This window comes from Rattus norvegicus, chromosome 5 (assembly GCF_021556685.1).
Source record: "Rattus norvegicus strain SHRSP/BbbUtx chromosome 5, alternate assembly SHRSP_T2T, whole genome shotgun sequence".
Lineage (NCBI taxonomy): Eukaryota > Metazoa > Chordata > Mammalia > Rodentia > Muridae > Rattus > Rattus norvegicus.
Genome location: NC_141538.1, coordinates 40,734,914 through 40,762,383, shown reverse-complemented (window position 1 = coordinate 40,762,383; position 27,470 = coordinate 40,734,914). Strand labels below are relative to the sequence as shown.

General features: G+C 42.6%; 1 protein-coding gene and 1 pseudogene across 1 annotated transcript in view; one reads left to right on the top strand and one right to left on the bottom strand.

Annotated features, from left to right (window-relative positions):
* Nucleotides 1-7,857: 7,857 nt before the first annotated feature.
* Wee2-ps1 (WEE2 oocyte meiosis inhibiting kinase, pseudogene 1) lies at nucleotides 7,858-9,145 on the top strand (annotated as a pseudogene).
* Nucleotides 9,146-21,162: 12,017 nt separating this feature from the next.
* The window catches only part of Faxc (failed axon connections homolog, metaxin like GST domain containing), a 60,379-nt gene continuing 54,071 nt past the window's right edge, over nucleotides 21,163-27,470 (bottom strand). Inside the window, 1 exon segment of the mRNA NM_001271065.1 lies at nucleotides 21,163-21,725. Coding sequence (NP_001257994.1) covers nucleotides 21,436-21,725 — 290 coding nt within the window. The 3' untranslated portion in view covers nucleotides 21,163-21,435.

Below are 27,470 nucleotides of genomic sequence, written 5' to 3'. Positions count from 1 at the left end.
CACGGCCCCTCTAGAGATCAGCCTGTGCTAATGAAAGATTTAAGAGTCCCCTGTTAGCTCCCACATCATTTGCAACTTAACTAGTGACAGGCAAATGAGCGCGAACGGGTATTTTTAAGTTATTACACCCTTAAAATGTAAATGAAATGTCAGAAATCTTACCAAAAATACAATCACATGTGTGAATAATCTAAGGGAAGAGAAGAATCTTCATAAAACAGTATCTTATTGACTATTGTTTTTTTTTTTATTGATATATCACAATCTGTACTGGATCAGTGGCTCTGGAACAGGATCCTCTCTGATCCTACTAGTGCATTCACAACAGACAAGACTGCTTCCAGCACCATTTGATTCTAAATCGACTGAACGTAAAAATTAATTAATTTATTTTTTTAACTAGGTTAACTATGCTGGCATTGCATAGGAATGACTTCATATTAATAATTTTTCTAATGGAGGATTCACGAGGGTCATACCTGATCACATCTGTCCCTACCAGAACGTCTGTCTTGCACTTGTATTCTAGAGTCTCACTGTTCAACATGGAGACCACTAGCCATGTTTATCTATTTTCATTTGTATTTCAAAAAGACCTGACTTGCAGGAGTTACATTTTAAGTATTCAAGAGGTGTGTGTGGCTACTGTATTGAACAATACATCTTGAGACAGTATTGTCTACATATTAATACTCCAGAAAAAGATCAATATTAAAAATTCAAAATATGGTTTTCACTGAATGCATTTCATGTTCTTACCACCACAGCGTTGAAAAAAATAGACTGAATCATGATAAGTCAAGGGTCATCTGTATATGGGCAATATAGGGTCTCTTATGAACAAAACTGTTTGTTTTATAAAAAAGCTATTCAGTACTTGTCCTGTGGGATTTTCCCCCCAAAGATTCATGTGCTAGAAGCTTAGTCTACAAGTAAATGGTATCTGGGTAGAACCTTCAAGCAGTGGGTCCTCGCGAAAAGTGACCAGGTCATGGGCTTCACCTCCATGACGGATCAATAAGAGTAAGGGTTGGGCTTCTCCTTGCGTAAGGCCACCCAGCATAGATGGCTGGCCCCATGCTACATGGCTGCTCCTCTTTCTGTTTTTCTGCCATGTTGCTAGACAGCTAGGAGGTCTTCACTTGAGTCTCAGCATCCAACCATTGAGTTTCCATCTGAACCCGCCAGCCACTAGAATCAAGAGATAAATAAATTTCACAATAAGTTATTTAGCATTTGTTACTGTGCTACAGCAACACAGTAATAAAAGTTACTAACCGTTCTCTATAAAAGTACACTTTATTGAAAAATGTTTTCTTAGATGTTAATATTACTTTATAAAATTGGAGAATGATAATTTGTAAAATAAAGATCATCTTTGATCTTATGATTCTACAGTAGAATCATAAGAAAGGAGATCTAGATAGAAGAAAATTTAACTAGGGGAGCGGAAACCTGGAGTCAAACCTTAGCTCAAATCTCCATCTTAAGCAAACCAATAAAGCGCTTAAAAAAAAAAATTGGCAGTCATGTGTCCCTAGAAAATACCATTCTTCCTAAACCTTTGTGAGATACAATCAAATTCTTCCAAGCGATTCTAAGGCTCGTAATCCAATGAATCTTAACTAATCCAGATGGAGTATACTCTATTCCACTCTGTCGCCCATGATTCTGTCACAGATAGCATTATAGCACTGTGGATATTGAATTGTCACAAAAATAATTTTACTTACTGATCAAAGTCAGCTGCTCACAAGTAGGAAGCTGTCAGTGCAGGTGAAACGCATGAACAAGAGTAAATGCAGGAACAGGGTGACTGTAGTAACCTAGAAAGCACCCAGAGAACTGGGAAAATCATACCAAACCAGGAATATTTAAAAGGGAGCTTTTATTTTCCTAAGACCCAGCTTCATAGCATTGGGCACACTGGCCTCAAACTCCTGAGGATGCTACATGAGCTCCCCAAGCGGATGGGATGGCAAGCATATATGTATTGTATGGAAATACTGCAAGACCTACATGGATGTTGTGATCAGCACAATCAGATAAGAGATGTTCTGAGGATCTGGCTTCTTGGAAAGACTTTGAGATTTTAGGTGGGCCTGACCTCATGAACCAACACCATAAATGTGCACAGTGAGAAATGGCCCAAACCCAGAGCTGTCTAAGCCAACACCATGACCACACATGATGAGAAGCAGCAAGTGAACCAAAACCCAGATCAGGATAGGGACCAAGGTTTACAGTCCGTATGACCAAATCTGCCGTCATCCTACAAGGATGGCCCTGACTAATGATCTCGAAGATAAGGGTTCTAAAGTAATGAGAGACATGTAAACCACATGGCTTGAGTTGCCATTAACAGAACAAGAGTGTGTGTGAGGAGGGCAAGGAAGGTGTAAGAGAACCTGATCGGTTCATCAAATGTTAAAAATAAAAACAAAGAAACAAGCACAAGGGAGGTGTGAGGAGGTCCATGCCCAAGAGCTGAACACTAGGAAGGCAGAGGCAGGAGGATCTTCAGGGGAATCCAGACCAACTTGGGCTACGTAGTTAGTCTCAGAGCTATACAATAAGACCGGATCTGAAATGTTTTAAAAAGAAAAGAAAAAAAGACCCATGTGGAAACCTTGTTTGTAGCTCCAGTGGACAGTAGTGGGGTCAAGGAAAACAGAAGCCCTCTCTGAAAATTCCCCAACAATATAGTAATAGACATGAGCCAGAAATGGACTTTCTCCTGGTACTGTTCTCAAACAGTCTATGCTGAGATATTTGGAAATCCCTTCTGCATGGAGCAAATGGACCAACAACAGAGACGCCATCCAGTCTCTTTCAACACTAAGATGAAGAGTGGTGTTTTTCTGACTTCTACCACACATCATCTGCAGGACTCAAGCATGTGCTCTAGTTTGGTTCTGTTGCTATCTATGATAAACACCATGACCACAAGCAACCTGGGGAGGAAAGGCTGTATTTCATCTTATACTTACAGTCAGCCCTAGAAGGAAAGCAAGACAGGTACTTGAGGAAGAGACCACAAGAGAACAAAAGAACACTGCTTACCAGCTTGCTTTCCATGTCTTGCTCAACCTGCTCAACCAGCCAGGACCACCTGCCAAGCATGGACCACCGACAGTGGATTGGATCCTCTCACATCAGTCATTGATTAAGAAAGTAACATGCTAGTGTAAAAGGGGGAAATCTCATGAGACCTCAACCCTACACAAATAACCACAGGCAACCAAAGAATTCAGAGAGTGGGAAAAACAGTCTTCCTCAAGGAAGAGTACACCCATTTGTTGGCTAATATCAAAGGGTCATCCCTGAAACATACATACAAGTAACATTATATAGATGGAGCAGATTATATTTATATATTTAGTATATACATACTTATATGTACATGTATATGTACTAAAAATTAAAGGAAAAAAGGATATAAATGTGAAAGAGAACAAGGGGTAGGGTACATGGGAGGATTTAGAGAGAAGAACAGGAAGGGGAGCATGATATAATCATGAAGATAATTTAAAATTAAATTAGGAAAAACAAACAAGCCTTTTGAAATTATATATTTATGTATATACATGTAATTTTATGTCATATAACAATAGAAAAATTAAAACTAATAGTAAGAAGAGAACTAGGTAGAATACAAGGACACAGAGGAGCTCAGCCTTTCTCCAGCCTTCCTGGCCTGCTTCAAGGTAGCTTCCCAAGCTCTTTAATAAATCTCAACATCACTAATGCAAGTTATGTGGTTAAAACCATAGTTTCATTCATCATCATCATCATCATCATCATTATCATTATTATTAAAGGTTCTTTTTATCCAAATGAGGATTTCCCTGAGTGTAAATGTTACTTTTATTTCTGCATATGAAGTGATGACATGAGAGCCATATCCAAGCTTTGCAAATACACCTTGGATTGAGCCTATAAAGTTTTCTTCTCTGTTCTAACTATCCCTAGTCCTAGGCCTAGAAGCTTCTAGCCTTCGTATAATCTAATCTTCGCAGCTGACTGATTCAATGTGGCTTCTTTCAGCTTCTGACTGAATTGTTCTGCCTGGCTTCATACTAGCTTTGGCAATATATTCTAATCCTCTGGCTCCTCTCATTCTCTAGCTCATTCTGTCTTCACCTATATTTAACTTATTTTTTCTGCTTGTTCTATCATTGTAAAATATCAGACTAAAGCTGCCACACACACTTTTCTCTCTACACTGCTTCCTAAAGTCAAATCTTCTCTGTTCTCATGAGATTTGGGCATAGCCTATCTCTGAGTCATTTTATCAAATCTTTCTCTGATTCATCACTTTGTCTGCCCCTCAATTAGATGCCACTTTCGAACATGTCTGCTCCCTTCTACAAACTAACCTTACCTTTATTGTTAGGGATGAAAGGTATGTACAAGGATGTGTCTGTATTTCAGCCAGACCATACTGTAATTCAGGGTGTGTTTGTATTCCATCATATAGACCTAGAAGGTCTTTGGATGTGATCCCTTGACAGAGCAGCCATGTTGCTGGGTTAAATTTTCTCTGTACCTGAGGCTTGGTGCATTTCCCCTTTTATATCCATCACATATTGAGTTTCCCACTTATCCTGAGTCCCCTACTTGGTATGCAGAAGATTCTGCTGCATCAGTCGTCTTGAACGAGCTACAGCAGCATTGCAACAAGCACTCCGCAACAGCTCCTGGCTCTCAGGTGTCATTACACGCAAGTTAAACCAAACGGATAAATTTCTAGCAGGGATAATGTAGTTCATGTTGACATTATTCATAGCTTTCCCAAGAAGACAAGCATTAATCAGACAACACTCATGAAGATTCCTGTGTATAAATATTTGGGTGTCTGGCTAAATAGTGCCCTAACCTTTAAAAGCATATAGACCTTATGCTTTAAGTGGGATCATCAGTATAAAGAGTAATTTAGGACAAATAAAAGGAAGAACTTCTTTGCCCAGGAGTCTGGATACATATGGAACCCATCACTTCAAGAGTTTGAACAACACAAAAATAAAATAATCTTAATAGTCATTAACTACCAGGTTATACAGGTTTTTCTTTTACAATCACTCAAGCAGTAGGAAGTGATAGCATAAGCCTACACAAGCTACGTGGATTGCTGAGTAAGAAAGATCAGCTGAGCTGGAGAATCAGGCTAGGCCGCATAGTGAGGTCACAGTCCCATCTCTCTGAAAATCACTCAACCATGGGTTCTTTCCCATATCTTCTAGCTGTCCCAACCTTCAACAAAATATTTGAAAACACACACACACACACACACACACACACACACACACACACACACACACACACATCTAGCAAGGGAGTACTTTGTTTTAATTCAGAAACTCCATTACTTTTTTTCTGGAAGTGTATAATTTACACAGCGAGATGCGATATATCTCCTACTGGGAGTGGATAGAAAGTGTGCAGGCAGAGGCTAGGTAATAACTGAACAGATGGACCGCGTGTGCTTCAGAAGTTAAGGTAGAACCTTGAGGCAGGACATTTCCTTGGATAAGGATGAATCACAGAAGGAGGAGCACAGATAAGATGAGAGAATGGGAACCCTGAGCTGAGACATTAAGGCAACAAGGAGGCTGACACAAATTTGAGTAATTGGTTCTCTAGATGGAGAACAAAACCCATGGGAAGAAAGTTCCCATGGGGCATAAGGAGAATGAAAACCTTAAGACTTTGGTATTACATTTGACAAGAAGGCTATGGATTCACATCTATTGTTAAAATAGCGAGAAGCCAGCAAATGAGCCGACAGGAAGGGCTATAGATAGATATAGGTCAGTGGGTTCCAAGTTCAGAACAGCAATGAAACCAGAGAAGAGGGAGCAGATAGTGGGACCCACTGTGCTCCCCTCCTGGGGCATGCTTCTGAGCAACTAGAGATTTCCCTCTCAGCTTTTCATTGTCTAAGAGCAAACATGGCACACGCTTATGGGGCTCTCCTGGGACACCATCCAGCTTTGGAGGGAAAAACAAACCCCACAGAGCTGCTGTACAGTTGCCCATGTTACGCCTGTTTATGATATACTCATTACATACAAAGACAGCATAGGAAAGAGGACCCAAAGCATCATCACATTACTATGAATTGGAACTCATCTTATAGAAAAATTAAGGAGAAGAAAAAATAAAAGAGGGCTCATTATCTCCCACTACCAGGGAATTTTCCTTCTGCCTCTGTATGCAGAGGTTAGAGGACATCCACTCATGCTGGCACTTAAGCGACTGGTGCTTCACTAACCTCACTCTGCTTCCTATAGGGTGCAAGAGCCAGTAACTAAGAGGAAGTTACTTCTCAAAGTGTTTTACACTGCTTAACATTAGTATGTGTGTGGGGGGGGTAAGTATGTGGTATGTGTGGGGGCTCTGAGAGCCAGCATACATGTGGAGATCAGAGACCAACCTTCGGTAGTCAGCTCTTTCCTTCCACCATGGGTTCCGAGAAGCTCCTACAGTGAGTGCTTTCACTCACATCACAGCCCGTAGTGAAACTATGAGACCTCGGAGAAGTCTATACCATTTCAATGTGCTTAGCTTTGACCAGGTGATACAAAGAAAGATCTGGGTGTCCCTGTGTTTTTAGTAATGTGAAATTAAGATATCTAACACTGAAGGTGCCAACAAGAGACTTTATTGGGCAGCAGAAGAGTTCAACGGTGAAGACACATGGTCCCACCACGGGCGAGATTTGGAATTCATACCCATGCTTTGTGTGTTCCAAGGAAGCAGGAGCTATTTGAATTGTGGGGCTGTAATTCCGACAAGGGATGCTGAAGACTGCATAAACCCACCTGAGTCTACAAAGATTACTACCCTACACCTCAGGCACCTGTGGTTTGCTTTATGAGTAATTTACCGACTCCCTTTGCACAGTGTGTTGTGTCAAACTTCAAACTTTGGATATTTCTTTGCAATTTGATTTGTCTTTTACCTGAGAATCTGTCCATTTCTGTAGTAAATCTTCATTGAGCACTTACTATGTGTGTCATGCTGTGGGGAGAAGTGGATTGTGTAGTCCTGTTTGGACCTCCAGCTGCTGTGGGCTTTAAAGCCTTCATATTATCCAGCACAGCAATCAAACATCCTAGAGCCAGCAAGGAAGCCCTGCCTGGAAAATAAGTACCTATTGACATCTAAAATGAAAGCAAATGTTTATTATGGACAGAACCACGAGCGTTTCAGGATGGGCTTCTCAGAGAATTTCATGTTCAGGGCTCTAAACAGCTTCCCAGAACTTCACTTGCTGGAAAGAAAGCTAATGCACAATGACTTGGGAATGCTCCTTTAAGGAAGCTTCTTAAAGGAAACATTTAGATGGTGTTAAAAGCATGAGATAGACACACAACCATTCCATATCACTGACCTCCAGGCAACTAGAATGCCATCAGTAATACCAGGTTCTTGTCTACTGAAGATGCATTCCATATCGATTTTTAAGAAGCATCGTTATATCCTTCATCCCTTCATTGCAAACATTGTTTAGTGTAAGGTGTGGATTATGGAGAATCCTTGAGAGTGTGAGTCACCCTGGCTGTTGGTACAGCTCTTTAGGATTCAGATTAAGGAGTGTTGATTGGTAGAAGGAAGGGTGGGCTAAAGTTGTAAGAGAAGCTGAGGTTTGTTTGTTCACCTGACTGCTTTTATCTCCTTACCTTTGAGGATTCAGTGTTCCCTTCTCAGAGATCTCCTTGTCCACATTGTAAGGTCCTTCACTGAGATGAGGGTGCAAACCAGGGACTAAATACAAAATTAAACTTCTTCTTTGATGAAGAAGAGACAACTTAAAGGGGAGAAGACAGCAGAGAGATCTTAAGGCAAAGATACATGAGGAATGAGGATGAGGACTTAGGGCATCCTGAGACTCTGCTCAGAGATGAACTTGTTGCCTCTCAGAATAGAGACAAGGGAAGTCCACATGCTGTGCTTCTGATTCCAGTTTCAGACTCTCCCAAATGTCTGGAGACACCAGTACTACATAGCAAGAGCAAACTGGGGGTCCAATGACAACTTCTCCACTCCCAAAAGTTTGCTGAGGCAACCAGAGATTTCTTAAGAAAAGTTTTCTGTCCAAAGCTATAAACATCGATATGAAGACCTCTTTGTCTTTAGTCAATACCAATTATTCACTCCAGAGTCCTATAGAGAAATTATTCCTTCAAGGAAAGAGCAAGAGGGAAACCAGAAGCTATCCCAAGGAAATTGTAGAAGAGGAAGGCAAATCAGAATGTGCTAGTTTCTACAGGAAACTAACATGGCTTCCTGCTGTGAAAAAGCATTCTTGGGAATAGAACTGGAGCTAGAGAATTTGATACAGTCTCCAAGTGCATTATGAGACTGGATGGATGCATTTATTCAATAAAATGCTCTACAAAACCCTTTTCAGGCTTATCAAATCAGAAATTGGATTTGTACAACATTAATGCTCGTATGGTAATTAGCCATCACCCCCATGTGGTACATTACTATTCTTCTGATGGAGAAGATGATCATGTGATCACTCCAAATGAACAAACTAATGGTGGGAGCTTGTAAACTGCTATGTTTGAAAAAGTAATGCTATACCTGGTAACCACTTCCAAGAACCCAAACTCTAAGGCATTCTTCTGCAGATTCTCTCGAGGCTTAAGATCTTCCACAACTCTGTCTACCTAGACATCAAGCCCAGTAACATCTTTGTCATAAGATGCAAAGTGACCCTCCTGGAGGCCCGGGATGTTGAAAATAAAGCTAGCTGATTGGCTTCTTTCTGCTGATGTGATATATAATAGTGGTGACCTGGGTCATGTGACATTAACAGCAAACCCAGAGTAGAAGAAAGGTATTTCCTGTGCTTCCAGGTTAATGAGATCGTGGAAGAGAACAGCCAACACCTTCCCAAAGCATATTTTGCTTATGGCTAACAACTGCAATGTCTTGAGGAAGAGAGTCATTGCCCACTAATGGAAACATGTGACACCATATCCACAAAAGTGACTTAACTGACATTCCTCAGGAGCTCCCAGATTACTTTTATTGTCTACTCAGGTGCACTGAGAGAAGGTCAGCAGGCCCTTCAGAGAGACATCCACCACAGTGGTCCTGGACCCTTGGGAGCCTACACAGAGTGAAATAACACAAGACATCTGGTAGGAGAAAGTGTAGAAAGTGCTCAAGCTTTCCCAGTGGGCAATCTTCCTTTGAAGAACTCATCTCTCACTGGGCAGGCATTTTATCACACAACTTTCAGAAACGTCTTGTAGGATGGAGAAATGACCAGATTGGATGTCCAAATATTTCAAAAGCAGTCCTGATTCAGCTTCTCTTGACAAAACCACAAAGCTTCGAGCAATTGCCTCACGTACAATAATTGCTAAGCACCTCTCGACCCTGTTGTAATATGTCTAGTGCCACCTACTGAGCACTTCCGGTGGATAATGGCTGATGTCTTATCTGATATTGTATTATTAAATAAAAGATTACTATTATGTGAGATGATTAGAAATAAGGCTATGGATATTCCTGAGCTGCATATTAATGTGTGCAACAAAATTAATAGGCAAAGGAGCCAAAGGACCTTGACTTCTCCCCCTAAAGAAGACTGGAGTTACAGTCCCAAGGCTACTGAGTGCTTGGGCTGTGACATATTCTGTGTTCCTTTTGCATGACCTTGCTCGATTAGCTTCCCACTGACTTTGTCCCATTGTATGAAAGCTTTCTACTGACTCTGCCCCATCTCTCCCCTGCAAATTGTATATAAGATGCTGCATAATACTTCTTATAAAACTTCTTAATGAATTTGCTTGGCAGGAGCCATCAGATTATGCAAGACTTCTGGCCTCAAACTTTCTTCTGTATCTTCTCGTCCCCGGTCCTCCCTCTCTACACTTGTTGTTCAGGATCCTATTCCTGTGACTTTGGGTCAGGAATATATATATATCTAAGAATAGAAACAGTATCTGTGTGCCTTCAGCTTACCACAGTGTTGCTGAATTCCTCTTCAAATGTCTTTTACAGTGTGAATGTTATCCTATAGTATATAAATTCCTATAAGGCTAAGGCTAATCTTTTTTTTTTTTTATTAACTTGAGTATTTCTTATTTACATTTCGAGTGTTAGTCCCTTTCCCGGTTTTCGGGCAAACATCCCCCTAAACCCTCCCCCTCCCCTTCTTTATGCGTGTTCCCCTCCCCATCCTCCCCCCATTGCCGCCCTCCCCCCAACAATCTAGTTGACTGGGGGTTCAGTCTTACCAGGACCCAGGGCTTCCCCTTCCACTGGTGCTCTTACTAGGATATTCATTGCTACCTATGAGGTCAGAGTCCAGGGTCAGTCCATGTATAGTCTTTAGGTAGTGGCTTAGTCCCTGGAAGCTCTGGTTGCTTGGCATTGTTGTTCATAAGGGGTCTCGAGCCCCTTCGAGCTGGCTAAGGCTAATCTTACTGGGAAACACCCTCAAAGACATTCTCAGAAATAGTGTTCAATCGAGGAATCTCATGACCCATTGGAGTTGACACATAAAGTTAGCCATCACAAAGCTAAATAATGGTTAATAAAGTTAAGCATCATTAATTCACTGTTAAAGGAATGAATATTTACAATGATGATTATGATGGTGACAAGAACAAAATATCTCTCCTAGCACTGCAGTGAAGATTACATGAGTTATGTGTGTAGGCTGCTAAGAACACTGTACTTGGTGCAGAGTCATTTGTTAATGTTCACTATAATTACTTGATTTGGTCAATTAAATCCTCTTTCCGATGCTGTAAGAATCATCAAAGCAGGAGGTAAGTCAGTATTTACAGAGCAGTAGTCAGCATCAGAGAAGGATGGCAAGAGGTTTGGGCTGAAAGATTTCGAAGACCAACATGTGAGGTTCCTCATTTTACATAGAAGGACGCAGGCATGGTTTCTATTATCCTAAAGACAATTAAACATCATACACATGCAATAATGGTTCTCTATCCAACCTATGTGCTTCAGGGTGGTTTCACACACACACACACACACACACACACACACACACACACACACACACACACACACATTGAAAAGTTTGAGGACTCAACCTCCTATTGGATGGGATCAGTATGGCTAGCACCAAACTCCTTGCCCTCTCCAAGCCTGTTCCCCTAAGTCATGAAAATGTAGTGACACTCTCCAGCGCAGTGACCTCTTCTCTGATTATTCCTACATGCAGACTACCCTCATGTAAATATCACTTAAATGCAGTGCCAAGCTAGCCCTCTGCTCAGAAATCCCTCCTTGTAGCCATATTAGCTGTCTGACCCTACCTCCTCACATACCCCATCAATACCTGAGCCTCTGGCCAATATGAACTATTTTATGGCGCTGAGTAAATGCACAAATGTTCTGCCATCTTCCCTGAGTTCTCAAATAAAGTGGGAGGGAGGCCGAGAAGGCACCTGCAGCATGGTTGGCTAGCCTGTACACCTCTTAGGTCTGAGACGCCTGGTCCTTTCCACACTTTTCTGACCCTACTTTTCAAGGCTGCCATGGATCTTGGTGTTATCTGGTGTTGGCCAGGACCAACCCCCCCTCCCAGGTGGGAAAATCTTAGCCTCAGACCCTAAGATCACATCCACTAAAGATAGCTCTGTTAAATTATAATCTCAACCAACCAGGCACCTCCCTCATGCACACAGAGCAACTTCACGCTACCTCTCTAAGGAAGAGACAGTCCCTTTCCTCTGTTCCAGAGTTCTCTTTTGTCCATAGGAAATGCTATTTTAGCCAGGGAAGTCTCTAAAAGAAAAGTCTGTTGCTGAAAGGAATCAGCTCAGCTGGGAAACCTTTCATGAGAGCTGACAAAACTGTCAGGTCCTGGAGCCCAGGGACCAGTTCCTCCATCTCAGCACTTGCAGGGAAGGTAGACAAACTATGAGAGGCAGGGAACATTCAGCACCAACAGTAAAGCGTTCATCTTCACCTGCTAGCAGTACGTGCTGGATGGCAAACCATCCCTCCTTTCCCTGGTAAGTTTAAAGGCAAGCACAACAATGCCTCTGTAACAAGGCAGGTGCTGACGGTAGAGCCTATGTCAGCACCTCTCCTCCATATAAGTTCCAGAAGGTCTGGCCTACCAAGTTACATTTGGGCAGGGTCCATGGAGACTGGGCACGCATGCCTTTAATTCCAGAAATCAGAAGGCAGAGCAAAAGGAGCTCTGTGAGCTTGTGGTCACCCTGGTCAATATAGTAAGCTCCAAGCAATCCAAATCTAGATAGTAATATACTGTCATTCATATGCATATGCATATACATATACATCACATACATATACACATACGCACATATGTATACGTATACATCATATACATGTGCATATACATATATATCATATACACATACACATATATCATTAAAAATAAGTGTGGTGTATAGTTAAGAATGGAGTTCTTGGGTAGGCTTGGTGCAGTAGTGGTGAATGTCTTTTGTCTCAGCACTCAGGAGGCAAAGGCAAGCAAATGTCTTAAGTTCAAGGATATCCTTGTCTACAGAGTGAGTTTCAGGACAGCCAGGGTTACAAACAGAAACCCTGCTTGGGAAAAACAAGGACGATGGGGGAGGGAGAAAGAGGAGAGGGGAAGAGAGGGAAGGAAAGGAGGGAGGGGGAGAGAAAAAAAGAGAGAGACTGGAGCTCTTACGCAAGATGTGTGCGTATGAGGTGGCCAGCACTCTGGGGGTGCTAGGCAAACAGGAGGCTACTGAGCTACCTCGCATCCCCCTAGTTCTCAGAGCACAGAAATTCAAACCACTCAATTTAGAGTGGGATTCGAGATCCTCTCATTTTCCACTTACTATCCTGACTGTGGGGTAAAGTTTGGATATTACCTTTATTCTACTTTGCCCCAAATGGTGTTTCGTATGAAAGTATCATATCTGCAGATGATATTTGAAGCAACCTGCCTATCCCCACAGAACCTGTCATGCCTGTAGGTCCAGCTACTCTGAGGTTCAATGCCACACACACTGCGGAATGTGTAGAAACAGACTTGTCTTTCCAAAACCACACCTGTGTGTCTCGGACTCCAACATACGAGCCACGCTTTAGCCATGTGCAAACCCCATCCCCTTGGTCTGTAAATGGGAAGCATAGTTACTTTACTGAAGAATAGAAATTGAGTGAGGAAATAAGAAGTGGATTCACTGCAGGGTCTAGCCACAGCTAAAGCTTTAAGATGTGCTCCTCACTTTCCCTCTGATTCCTTCTTGGTCAGGGTTATCATGCCTCACAGTGCTTGCAAGCTACAGGGAGCATGGTGGAGGGGCAGAAAAAGGAGGACTACATATCCCAGAGACCAGTGCTTCTTCTTTAGAAACACTCACTTAAAATCCAAGCGGGAATTTATGTGCCTAAAAAAATTCATTACCTTGGCCCAATTGTACAGCAGGCTTACAACGAAAATATTCCCCTAGTAATCTAAGAGGCCACCATTTAGCATACTTGATGCAAATTTCCATATTCCCCCCATAGGTATAAAGATTAAACATTCAAATTTTCAAAAGAAATGAATTGGAATGAAGACATCCACAGCAAACTATTTCATATCCATTAGTTATCATTTACACATCAAATACATATAGCATAAGACCAAATATACAGAATTTCCACATTTATATAGAGTAATCAACATAGTGCACAATTTAAATCTATCTTACAGTCAAGTGTACAAGTGGAAGTATGGCTTGTAAACTACTAACAGTAACTGTGCTAAAGTAACTCGTAGCTCCAGAAAAAACACTGTATGACGCCTCCCAACTGGAGCCCTCGATAGGGAGTTGCTATTCACTGTGTTTGCAAACCAGATGATACAGACACATGTCCTCCATCAGCCCCAAGCAGCTGAGAGGTAGGCTGAAATCATGCCAGTGTAGGTCTTTACTACCTCAGATATCAGGGGAGACCTGGACATCTTCCATACATTTGGATACACAAGGCGAGATGGTGATTACCAGTTATTAGCAAAGCTTGCCTGTCAGAAAGGTCCCCACACTCTCTAGCAATGCATTTCATGTTGAATAATTTGGGTTCCTTTTCCTTGATCTTCTTGTTTTCCTTAGAGTGGTGAAAGCATTTGGGAGTTGTCAATGCATTTTAGATTGGATGTTCCCAGAAACAGAATTAAAATGAGCTACTGTAAAAGTGACATCTAAAAAAAAAAAAAAAGTGACATCTAGCTACATGAGGTCCTGTCTCAAGTAGGAAGGAAGGGAAACAAGTAACATGTAGCCATGACTCTTACTTATGCCCACTTTACATAAAATAAGTAAATAACTTGACCTAAACCATGCATCCAAGTCTTTCCACTTGCCACACCACTTACAGACACATCCTCTAATCAGTGACAGCCTTTGAGGTACTATCTAAGCAACGTCTAGTCTCCATTCCCTGAACAATACTGAATCACACACTTTCTAGTGCCTAGGCCTGATGTGCTTTGTAATGGACAGTGTACATCAGCAGAGCCATATACACACATGCAACAGTGTCTGTATATATACATCTGCATTTACTATAAGTAAATTCAGAGAGACGAGCACAGAAAGTTCTAGTAAATTAAATACAACGGTTTGGACAGATGACTAAATATAGATGACCCGGGGTATCTCCAGAGATTTTTTTAAAACTTCTCATATAAAATATAATCACTTTGTACATTGTTTATAGGTGCCATAACTTTTGATATTAGAACAAAGTTTCAAAGAAGTAAAGAAACACACTGGGCCAGAACCTGTAAGGTCCTCTGCGAATTGCCAACCCAGTGTCCATGGGTCAGTACCGGGGCGGGAGCACTGAGACAGAGGTGAACCAGGCTGTGCATTCAGGACTTGTGTCTCTGGTGAGAAATTAAGAGAAACGTTGCTTCACTGCTTCCCACACTGGCCACTTGTACATCCACAGGCAATCTGTCACTGTGCAGACTGTTTCTCATTTGGAAGCCTATGCCTTTTATTTTTAAAAAAAAAAAAATTCCATCACCTAAAATCCTTTCCATGAACAACACATCTCCGACCCAGCCACACCACACCATTGTCTGAATCCTGGTATTTATTGCTATTTCTTTCTCTTCTGTATCAGTGAAAGGCTAAGTAAGAACCACAGAAAGAGGACTTGGTACCTTACTTTCCCAACCACCATCATGAAGAAACCATCACCCAAATTAAAACCTGAGTTGTCAATTTAATCTGGTGCAGGTCAGTTGGCAAAGCCTGCTTACGGCTGGCATGATCTGATCTCATGAAGTTTACTATTGAGGCAAAACCACTTTGACAGGAGTCGCAGACGCATATCAGTCCTGCTGACGCAGAGGCCTGCCAAACATTTGAATGTTCTCTTCCGTCACATTATTGCAAAGAAAAAAAATTTCAAATATAATTAAAAATTAAAAACTAGCTACTGGGCTTGGTTAATAAACCAAAAGCGATCTCTCAAAAGGGGTAGGATTGGAGGAAATATGAAAGACTACTTCCATTCCAAACAACTATTAAAGGGTAAACTATACAAACTGAAGACCGGTTCTCTGTTTAGCGCTGAGACAAACGTCCTAATTTACAAGCTAAATCCATTTTTTTTAAGAGCAGGGGATGGCTTGTGCATATGTCTATTATTCAACAGTCAGTAGATTGTCTTAAGATAGGTAAAGCTGTGATTTTAAGGTCTAGGAAGCACTGCTGGAATTAACCTTGCACAGAACGGATTCTAAAGCACTGTAACAGGACTAGGTACGAAATCACGTTCATGACTTGTTTCACTGTTTCAAAGACTCCTTCTGTGCCCTCAAAGTGGATATTTTGGAGCCATGATTCTTTGTAGTTTTCATGGTCTAGCAAGATGACTTTTGGAAACTCTAGGCCTGGGGAAGGTCTCTGCTCCTGCGAAAGCCAGAGTGGCCAAGGTCACACTGTCTACTGGCTGTAAAACAGCTGAGTCCTTGTCCCTTAAGCCTCATTCACTACCTCCCATAACTGTACTCTGAAGTACTGGCTCCAGCAACCACTTCTTCAGGACTTCAGTTAGTCTTCAAAGTCACAGACTGCAAACCTAAGTTCCAGGGAGAGACTTAAAATGAGGACAGTGTCCTACATGTCCCATGGCATTAGTAAGAATTCTATAAGCGCGGGGAACTCCAGTCCTACCTACCACAACTTGGGGTCCTTGTGCACATTGCAGGGTCATTCGGGTCACCAGGAGCATCACAGAAAGGTAAACCGTGTCAGAGTCTCAGGCACTTGATCTTTGGGCCTTCTACAGGTGCACTGGTGGAGCTCAGCTTTCAAAGTGGGAAACACCGCCCTGGGTCTACGCAAACAATAGACTGCGTATTTGGAAAGGATTCTAGGTCAGCCATGAGCACTAAAGATAACTTAGTTCTGATTTGGGGTGGGGGTTGGTTTTTTAATGGAAGAATAAACTGAGCTAATCCCTACCAACATAATGCATTACCATTTTATTGAAAATACAATCAGCAATTGATCAGTGAAAAAAAAATGAACACAGGAAAACTTGTTGCATAAATGTTATTCCATAAGGAAAACAAATAACAACAAAAGAAAAAAAAAAAACCCAACCACTTCTTTCCCACCTTCAGTCCCCAGACAGCTGCTTACCCACTCCCAGGTGGTAAATCTCAGAGCAGAAACCATGTCCCTGGGTCCTGAACTCGTTTTGCTACATCAGCTTTGGAAGTGGTTAAAATAAGTAACAATAACAGCAACAAGAAACTTTAACGCTTTCAAAACTCTAAACCCAGGGCTAGAGGGATGGCTGAGAGGTTCAGAGCGATTGCTGCTCAATAGCGAGGGCCAGAATTCGAATCCCAGCACCCAGGTCCCAGAAACATCTGTCTCTCCAGCTGGGTAGCATCCAATTCCCCATTCTGGCTTGTACACCCTCGAAGGTGCGTGCATCCACAAAGACATGTACACACAACATAAAAATAAAGTCCCCAAATTTGTCTGAACAAAGATATTTTCTAGAACAATGTGAGACAGCTGTCCTTTCTCTCCTCTTCGTAGCTTAGCACTTACTCAGTGTTGATAACAATGGGCATCATTTCTCACACATCTCATTCCAGTCCTGTCCTCCCTGGATGTGTCAATGACAGGAACAACACCAACAGGGACATTCAGTGACTCATTAGAACAAGACCTCTGCATCTGGGGTCTGTGGGTCCCCCTAAGGAATCAAAGAGCAATTCCACTTTCCAAATCTTTGAATTTATATGTTAAAAATTCAGATATTTGCATATTGCACTTTTCTGGGAATAGAGCCTAGGACTCTCATTAGATTATCAATAGAGGCACCAAAACGCACAATGAAAACCCATTACTTCATAGAATGTGGCCCACTTTCTGATGCTCTGCCCATCTAGCCTTCGGGGGGAAAGAAGCGATAAGTGTTTTTGTTTTTAGAGGAAAGGGGGTTGATAATAGGTTGGGAATTCCTCATGCGGAACTGATGAAGTTGGGCCTTAAGAGATGGGTGGTTGGGGCTGCGGTTAGGGCATCTCAGCAGAGGGACTGTCGTGACCCGAAGCACAAAGGGGGAACATGGGAGGTTTGTATAGGTAGCAATAAATGGGTCTGCTGCACACGAGGCTGTGTGGAGAGTCCTGGGAGACAAGAGAAGAAAGTGGGAATATCAAACCCTAAGAAGGAAGCCTCAACTTGAGCCAAGAAATACCCCACTAGAGACCAAAAGTTCTCCAAAGATTACTCCAGCGGTATGTGTGACGTGGGTATGGAAAAACTCTGGGCATGTAAAGGTTACCACAGAAAAATAAACACAGGAGGATACCCTGAAGTCAGAATGTTATATCTGCCCCGCCACCTAACTCTATTCCTAGTGCACATCCCAGGGCCAGACAGAGGGTAAATGCTCAGTACATAGAGTGAGTGGATGAATGAGGGAACAGAAGTTACTTTAAAGATAATAAAAGACAGAGTGGAAAGTATTGGTAATTTCTAAATCCACCCTCTTATTAGTCACGGAGCCTAGCAGTGTTGTACATAGGATATGAACAAAGACAAGGTCTCTTGAGTTGGTTTGAACCAGCCTGACTGGATGTGAGAGGGGAATGATATCGGAACCCAGCACTCGGAGTGAGGCTGGAGTGCCGGTACTGACCATGGAGGAATTGCTCAGAAACGTGGATTGATAAGGAAACCAAGCCAAAGTGGTGTGGTAGCAAAAGCCTTCCAGGGCAAGGTGAAAAACTTGAGTTGCGGGTCTTACTGTTCGAATACACGGAATGTGATGGAGACAGGGATGATTTCGGGGGCTCTACGGGGTTCTCTAGAGCTAAGTCCTGGAATTTCTTCACTTCTGTGCTCTCAAACACCACAAATCTCATACTTTCTTTCCTTGACTCTTACTCACTTTCTGTAAGTACACAGAAAGACACACTCGGCCTGCACTGCCGTAGACACTCAAGTCCAAATTGTTCTGCGACTGTGGTCGATCGATGTTGTCCTAGCCTTGGCTATGTCAATGGTCACAGTTGGTTACAGGACAACAAAATGGGTAAGACTTGGCAACAGAGTGTCTATTTCTGCACAGACGTCCTTTTAACTGTCCTGATGGATCCAAAGCATAAATACAGCCACTGCTCATTGACACTGACTGTGAGGTGGAAAGCAGACGTACAAGAAACTTTGTTTCTATAATAACAGGTTAAAAAATAACACGTCCCCAGGGCTTTCTGTCCAATCAAAAGCATCTATTTATATAAAAGATTGTGCTTCCTTCAATTACTTTCTGAAGGGTAGGGAGGGACTGTGTGACTTGAACAAATGAGTAAATTTCTCACTGTTTTTCTTCTAAGGCGCATCTGTTCACCAGATTGGATAGGACTTCAAATCTGGGCAGTACATAAATAAGTGAAGGCCTCCCATAAAGACCCACGTTGCTGCGATTTTTGTCTCGGTCAATAACCCATATGGAGGATAAAAACGGGGCTATATTCTCAGGTTCTACTCGAATCTGTACCCAGCTCTAAGCTGTCCAAGTACCCATGACTCCAGTTGATAATACCCGTTCATCACATCCCCTCTAATGGTACCTGGGTCAAACGCGTTACCCTACAATTTCACAACAAACATTGTCTGTCTAAGGAGATTCCCTCCAAGTAATGCATAAAAGAGCAACTATTCATCTGCATACTCCTACTGAAAACATTCTTACAGGGAGAAGTATCACTCAGTAAGAATAGGTTGCTTATCTGCAAAGTGTCCGGCGTTTCTTTCCAGCTGAGAAAGAGAAACAGGCAAGGAAATGTGTGGAGAGTCAAGTCCACAGATCTCCTACCCATGTTCTGTCCAAGAGTTTCCCTAGTCACACAGAGCTGCCACCAGTTGCTTAGAACACCAGGAGAACTCCAAATGACACTGATACCCAAGCATGCCTACTCATGTGCTCTCTCGCGCTCTCTCTCTCTCTCTCTCTCTCTCTCTCTCTCTCTCTCTCTCTCTCTCTTCTCTCTCTCTCCTCTCCTCTCTTCTCCTCTCCTCTCCTCTCCTCATCAAACTGGTCCTCCCAATGGTTTTAATACAAAAAATTCATAGCTAAGTTTTCTGCAGGTAAGAATTTCTAACTTAGGAGTTCAACACTACTCCCATTTCCCCATGCCCTATGGCTGCTTAGGTGGCAAACCTCTTCAAAACACTTCCCCTTTGCCTCTTTGAAAATGGAAAACACCCTAAAGATTTTCATGGAACAGCTATATTAAGAAGAGTTTACTTTCCAAGCAAAGTACATTCATTTCTCAGAAACGTCCATCTTTGAAGGGCCTCTTCAACCCTCTATGAAGTAATCCTTACCCAGTTGGTCAGAAGCAAAGCCATTGGTGTGCAGTTAAGTCTTACAGCCCAAATCCACAGCCATCACACAGAAAACCCTTGCCCCACAACTGCCTGCAAAATGATCAAAGCTATCCAGTGCTGTCTCAGAGACAGACACAAATACAGGGGAATTTCACCAGTTCAGAGGCTCTGTGGAGCGGGAGAACACGGAGAGGGTGATGGGAAGGGGCAAGCGATCAAACACTAGGATTTGGTGTCAGTGATATCATGCTGTCACCCAACAACAGGGGGACACCCGACAAGGAAACTGCAGAGGGCTCAGACACTAGGAACCTTCATGCTTCTCTTTCCAATACATCTCCATCTTAAACACACACACACACACACACACACACACACACACACACACACACTGCACAACCCACAACCCACAGCAGTTGACAAGCTTCTACTTCAAAGTCAACTACTTTCCTTTATCTCTGCTAACCTGCTGTGGTCCTAAGCTTAATCTTCTCTAAATTAATAAACACAGGTAAGTTAGCACTCGAGGGCGGGGGTGGGGGGAGGGTAAGCCACATTCCGATGCACCAGACAAAGAAAGAGATGCTGTTCTGTAAAGCACAGAGCAGAAGTTCCTCCCAAAGTTCCTCCAGCCAGGTCACAAAGAGAAATGACACAGTCCTAACTGGCTTTATGTGTGTTTCATGGGCACAGCCTTTGACAAGTGACTGTGCTTGTTGTCCAAGTCTGAAAGTCCTTCACCCTCAGACACTAACATTTATGAAGCACAAGGAAGAATAAAATAGGTTCGCGTTGCACCACTGCCCAGAGGTTGAAAGCATCACACTAATGCTGCCACGTGAGTCCCCACAACACCCCTGTGAGGTAGGTAGGTGGAGAGTATTGTAACCCCCACCGTACAGGTGGGAGAAATGAGGCACACAATAGTTAAAGGACCTGCCCCAAATCACACAGCCAGTCACTGGCAGGGTTGAGACTGAAACTCATGTTGCATAGCACCCCCACTCAGTGCCACACACGTAACAGCCATCCACTGAATATCGGTGGACTTCATTTGACTTCTGTCTCGACATACAAGTACACACACAAAATACAACAGCAGCCAAGGGACATAAGCTCCTACGTCTTTTCTGATGGTATGTCTCATTACTTAAAACCCCAGTCGATGAGAGATGGTCAAGAATCCATCTGACGGCCAAGTCCTCGGTTCAACAGGATCAATACGATCACCCAGTTGACAGCCCACTCATGTACCTGCCTCCCACACAATATTGGTTTTCTAATGAAAACAAAAATGGATTTCAGGTACCATGCTGATATTTGTTTTGTCTATTTTAGACGGAGCCATCTGAATGGTTCTGTGTTTCTGTTTGTACAAAAAAAAAAAAAAAAAGAAAAGAAAAAGAAAGAAAGAAAGAAAAAAAGGAAGAAAGAAATAAGGCGGTTTATAGTCCAGTTGGTATGTTGAAACTGGGCCAGGCTTGAAGATCTCCTCCCAGCTCAGATGGATTTCTATCTGGGAAACCAGACCGACCCCAGGGAATGATGACTCCTGAGGAAGATGGTCCATGATGGGGCATCATTTGCACTGTTCGTGTTCTGTGTAGTCATCCATGTCCACGTCAGAGTCAAAGAGAGAATGTCCCGTGAAATCCGTGTCTGGGGTCCTGGAAAAACTGTTCTCAGCCCCCTCATCTTCAAAGGTCTCTGTCCTTGAGTAAAAGCTAAAATCCAACATAGGTGTGTGAGTCTTGCTGCCCTCGCTGCTCTCCTCAGACTCATAGATGGTGTTGTCATCGTCATGGTGCCATTCGGGCCAGAATTTCCTCCTGATCCTCTCGCAGTACATGGCAAGGTTGATCAGCTCACCTGCGGTGTGACAGAGAAGCAAGAGTTAGCGCCCTCAAATGCAATGACCTAATAGTGCTGTGGTCAGAATGCCTAGGTTTCCCATCCCCAGGAATGGGAAACTCCCAAGGGAAAGTCAAGGATATCTATCACAAAATCTACAGAGTCAACTAACCTGGCCTGTGAGGGCTTGCTCACATAAACCACCAGCCAAAGAGCATGCATGGTCTGACCTAGGCCCCCTACACATAAGTAGCAGATGTGCGGTTTGGTCTTCATGTGGGTCCTTTAATAAATGAATTGGGCTGTCTCTGTTTCCGTTGTCTGCCTTTGGATCCCCTTCCCCTAGCTGGGCTACCTTGTCTGGCCTCAACAGGAAAGGATACTCTTAGTCCTGCTGCAGCTTGGATGTGCCAGAGTGGATTGGTACCCATGGCGGGCTTCCCCTATTCTGAGGAGAAGCGAGAGGGTAGTGAAGGGAGCGGCTTGCGAGGGTGGGACTAAGAGGTGGGGCTGTGATCGGGGTGTAAAACGAATAATGAAAAACAAAACAAAAAAGAAAAACAACAACAAAACAAACAAACAACAGCAAAAATCAGCTTGTTTTGTTCCTTCTGCTTTATGAGGGTCTAGTGAGGAGATACTTCATCTGTCAACAAGGAAACAGGGCCTCTAAGACACCAAGCCTTCCACACCACAATCATGGACTTCCCATCTTCAAGCACTATGAGGAAAAGAATAGCTTTCACTTACAAAACCACCTAGCTTGGGATATGAAGGGGACATGACATTGTCCCTGGGCCCCCCAGGTATCATAGAAGAATGAAGCCAGGTGGACATTAACACTGTTTTTTCACAGAGATACTGTCAAAATATTTGGATTTTTACGTGCACAGCAAACGGTTTTAAAATAAGAAAAACGGTTTTAAAGCATGAGCAGGCTGAATGGAAAAAGGCAGTGTGCTGTACAGCAGACAGAAGCAAAGGGCAGCTTGCAAAAGGCCCTCTGAATCAACCAAGCAAGGTTCATATCAAGTCACAGAGACTGAAGCAGCAAGCAGAGGCCTGCTGGGTCTGCACTAGGTCGCCTGTGTGTATCACAGCTCTTAGTTTTGTATTTTCACGGGACTCCTGAATATGAGAACAAGTGAGCCTCTGACTCTCGTGCCTGCTGTCAGGACTCTTTTCCTCCTGTTGGGTTGCCATGTCCAGCTTCAATGTGATGGTTTTTGCTTCATCTTCTTATACTTTATTTTGTCCTGTTTGGCTGTTGTCTCCTAGAAGCCTGTCCTTTTCTAATGAGAAATTGAAAGGGTGAGGATCCAGAGGGGAGCAGAAATGAGAAGGAACCGGAAGGAGTAGAGGGAGGGGAAACTACAATCAGGATATATTGCATGAGCAAAGAATCTGATTTCAATAAAAGAAAAAACAAAAAAAAAAAACAAAAAAAAAAATAAACTTTAAAAAAGATTAAAAACTATGCCTTATATTTTCCATAAACAGTCCAGAATTGTCCTTATAGATAAGTGTGCCTACAAACACACATAGCAAAACTTATGCTCTTTGCTCTTTTAAATATTTTAATTTACACAGCTGTACACACAACTGCAAATATGATATAGTATCTGTCCACTGTTTCCCAATTCCAAAAGAAAAATGAAGGAATTGCTTGAGTTTTTGCCTTGGACCCACTAGATGGCAGTGTTGCTTATAAATAGTATTTGACCATCTCTCTTACTCTAAGAAGACTGTGCATCTTTATAGCTATATAAACATTCCACTTATTATGCATGTAAGCCATGTTTAGTTAAAAAAAAAGTAGGAAATTTCGATAATCGCAATAAATAATTTCTAGTAACCCATTCTCAATAACATTTTTAGACTCTTAAAGAAATACTTTCAAGTATTTACATAAAGTAGCACTCACTAGCGTCCGCCTGACCTTTCCTTCTAAACGACACAGCGCGAGGACCTCTGAATTTCACAGTTCAGCAACCACAGTCATCACCAGTGCATTATGTGAATGCACCACACTCTAATTATTTCCTCCAGTCCCTTGTCACAGCCATCTGATTTGTTTCTACACTGATGGCTCTGTCGATTAGAGTCTAACTACGCTGGCTTATCTTTTATTAAAGAAAATAACATAATTCAGAAGGCTACCAGCCTGTGGATAGAAATTGTATAAACACAAACAGAAAAAAAGAGCTCTTACCAGGTCACCCATCCAAGGTGATCACAACTCTCATTTTAATTTAATTCGTCTTTTCTATTTATCTAAAGTGTTGTTACCTGCTACCCCATGTAACATCGTCATGAATTATTGTCCCGTGTCATGAAAACCTTCCAGAACCTGAATGGTGTTTTCCTGAAATTGTCACTCCCTCTACAAGCATGACAACACAGGGGCCCTGCTTCAGGGACCTGCAAGCCTTCGGTCTTCTACTGGTTGAGCTTGGCACTTTATTCTTAAATCGCGATAGTGTGGTCCACGTGACTTAAGACGTTGTCTTCTGAAGGGATATTTATGCTCATGCTGAGGAGGCAGAAGCTGAGACATGAGCATTCTTGTTCCCTTAAGAACAAGGGAACTTTGTTCCCTTGCTCAAGATTGCTTAAGTTACAGTCCTTTCTCCTTCGGGGGAGGCATGGGATATCTTCCAGCTACCTCTGATAATCACAGGGAACTGAGAACTATAAACCAATGTCATGGCCACAGCAAGAAAGAGGAAAGAACTCACAAAAAAAGAGAGACATTGGACGTCCCAGATGGCTCTCTTCAGCTTAATCAAATCCATCCCCAGGAGCTGCCTCAAGGGAGCCCTGGAGAATGAGAATCTTACCCTAATGGTACAGGCCTACAGTCCCAGCTGTTTGAGAGCCTGAGGCAGGCCAAGGTATGCCTGGTGCAGAAGTTTGAATGAGAATGGCCCTCATAGGCTCCCATATTTAAATGTTTAGTCATCACAGAATGTCACTAATTTAAAAGAACTGGAAATATTAGGTGTGGCCTTGTTGGAGGAAGTGTGTCACTGGGGCTGGGCTTTGAGGTGTCATTCATAAGTCCATGCCAGTTCCAGGCTTTCTCTCTGCTTGCAGATCAGGATGTAGTTCTCAGGCACTTCTCCAGCGACCTGCCTCCTGTCCCCTGCCCCCTGCCCCCTACCCCCTGCCCCCTGCCTCCTCCTGCCTCCTCCTGCCTCCTGTCCCCTGACTCCTGCTGCACTAAGCCTCAGGAGCAGTAAGCCAGCCCTAAATTAAATGCTTTCTTTCATAAGAGTTGCCTTGGTCATGGTGTCTCTTCACAGCAATAGAATAGTGACTAAGACATCTGGGCCACAAGGGTGAGTTCAAGGGTATCATGAACAACTTAATAAGACTTTGTTTCTAAATATAAAAGTCAAACAAAAGATAGATAGATAAATAAATAAATAAATAAATAAATAAATAAATAAATAACTGCAAAAGGAGGGCTGCAGACATGGCCCAATTAAAAAGCACTGTCCCAGCCATAAGGAGAGGTACCTTGGGCTTCATTCCTGACACTGACCAAAAAAAGAAAAAAAAAAAAAGTGGGAGGGGAGAAGAGGAGGGAGACATAGAAAAATGAGAAGAAATAGAAAGGGGGTAAGAGAGGGAAAGGAGTTGTCCTTTACTGGTGTGGCATTAATGTGTGAGATCATGAAGATTACTAATCGCATGTGTCTACTTTGACATGGTCCCTTGTGAACAAGACAGCATTAAAGAGCTTTACCCCGCTACTGAGCTCATATGAACTCCCACCGTCCTCAGTTCCCACCATGATCCTCATCTCATGAGAGAGACTGGCCTGGGATGTAATCATTTTCACTATTTGTCGTGGGCCAATATTGTTTTTTGCTGGAATGATGAAAACAAAGGAGCTGTCCCCTAACAGTTGTGAGCTACGGTGGGAGAAGTGGTAATTCTATTGGACAGACAAGAGGGTTTGCCTTGATGAGCAAGGACCGGGAGCCTACGCATCACATTCTGACTCTCAAAAGATACAAAACAAAGAGTGAACATCTAGACCTGGGCTCTACATTTGCCTTGCTGGGCTCTCCTTCCCATGGCCAAGTTTCCCATCAGAGGACATGTTTAAAACTAAATGTGGGCAGCAGAAACAGATGTTGGTTGTGAGGAGAGAGAGAAAGAGAGAGAGAGAGAGAGAGAGAGAGAGAGAGACAGAGAGAGAGAGAGACAGAGAGACAGAGACAGAGAGACAGAGACAGAGAGACAGAGAGACACAGAGAGAGACAGACAGACAGACAGAGAAACGCTGTATAAACATAAATGCCTGTGCTAAATATGTAAACTTCACGAATAGAAAAACTGTTTTCCTTCAAGGCACACTCAGCCATCAGATAACAATTTTATGCTCTGTAGAGTATAAACGGTTAAAGATTAGTGTGGTATCATCTAATACCGATGAGGATATAGAAGCCATACACAGCACTATATGGCCAGCAAAGGGTTAGTTGCTACTTTGGAACATAATTTGATATTGTCTATTGAAACTCTAAGTGTGTATAACTGTTGCCTTATCAGTAGATAAGGTTATGTGCACGTGAGTGTTACATATCAGGACAGGAAGAGAAGATGGCAAGAGGAGAAAAGGAAAGATGGGTGTTGTAAAAATATAAAAAATAAAATGCTGTCTTTACCCTGCTAGGTCTGGCACCGCAGTGTTCCAAGATACCTGCTAGATATCTTGTCTGAAACACACATCCCAATTCTGTGGCGGCCCAGTGTCTCTGCTGCCACACACTCTCCCAACTCAAATCTCCACAAGAAAAACACACAACACAATAACCTCTGAATCAATTGATAAGATATAATTGCCTACCTAAAGGTACAAAGCCCTGTACACATCCATCCCTTAAGAACATTCTTAACAACTGAACCCCCAGTGAACGTGATTGTTGGGGGGAGGGCGGCAATGGGGGGAGGATGGGGAGGGGAACACCCATAAAGAAGGGGAGGGGGAGGGGTTAGGGGGATGTTGGCCCGGAAACCGGGAAAGGGAATAACACTCGAAATGTAAATAAGAAATACTCAAGTTAATAAAAAAAATAAATAAATAAAATAAAATAAAAAAAGAACATTCTTAACAACCTGTAAAGGTACAACGTGAATCTTAACCTCAGCTTCCCAGTTGTGTCGCCCATGCCTCTCTCTCCCAGTCTCCTCCTCTTCCCATAGGCTTTGTTCTATCCTGTACTTGTCCTCACCTGTATTTTGCAAATTAAATGGGGAGAAGGTTCTGGTGAAATCACCTGAGTCCTGAGTACGTGACTAGCAGCCATCCTTGGGGCAGTGGAATTAGCATCAAAATACAGATAACTCCAGGGCAAACCACAACAGGCTGGCATCCATCAATAGGCACTGACTGAATAAATTACCTCTTCTATAGAAAGTTGTACCACTGTTAAAGCATTCTAGTAAGTTAAAAGTAAGCCGCAGAGTAATACACACGGCACTGCCCACTGTTTAAACAAACCAGAACCATGAATCTATGAATTTGTGCCTGAAGATAAAGAGCCTACATTAACTCTTCTACATCGGTTATTCTGTGGGAGTGACAGTGGACATCAATAAAGAGGACAGCCATACAGTTTACCCCACTCTTTTGTAATTCAACTGGCAGCCATTAGGTATTACTGTCTAATTTGAAGATTGAACCAATTAAAAAAAAAAACAAAAAAAAAAAAAAACTAAAGTGACACTCTCAGACAACTCGAAAGCTGA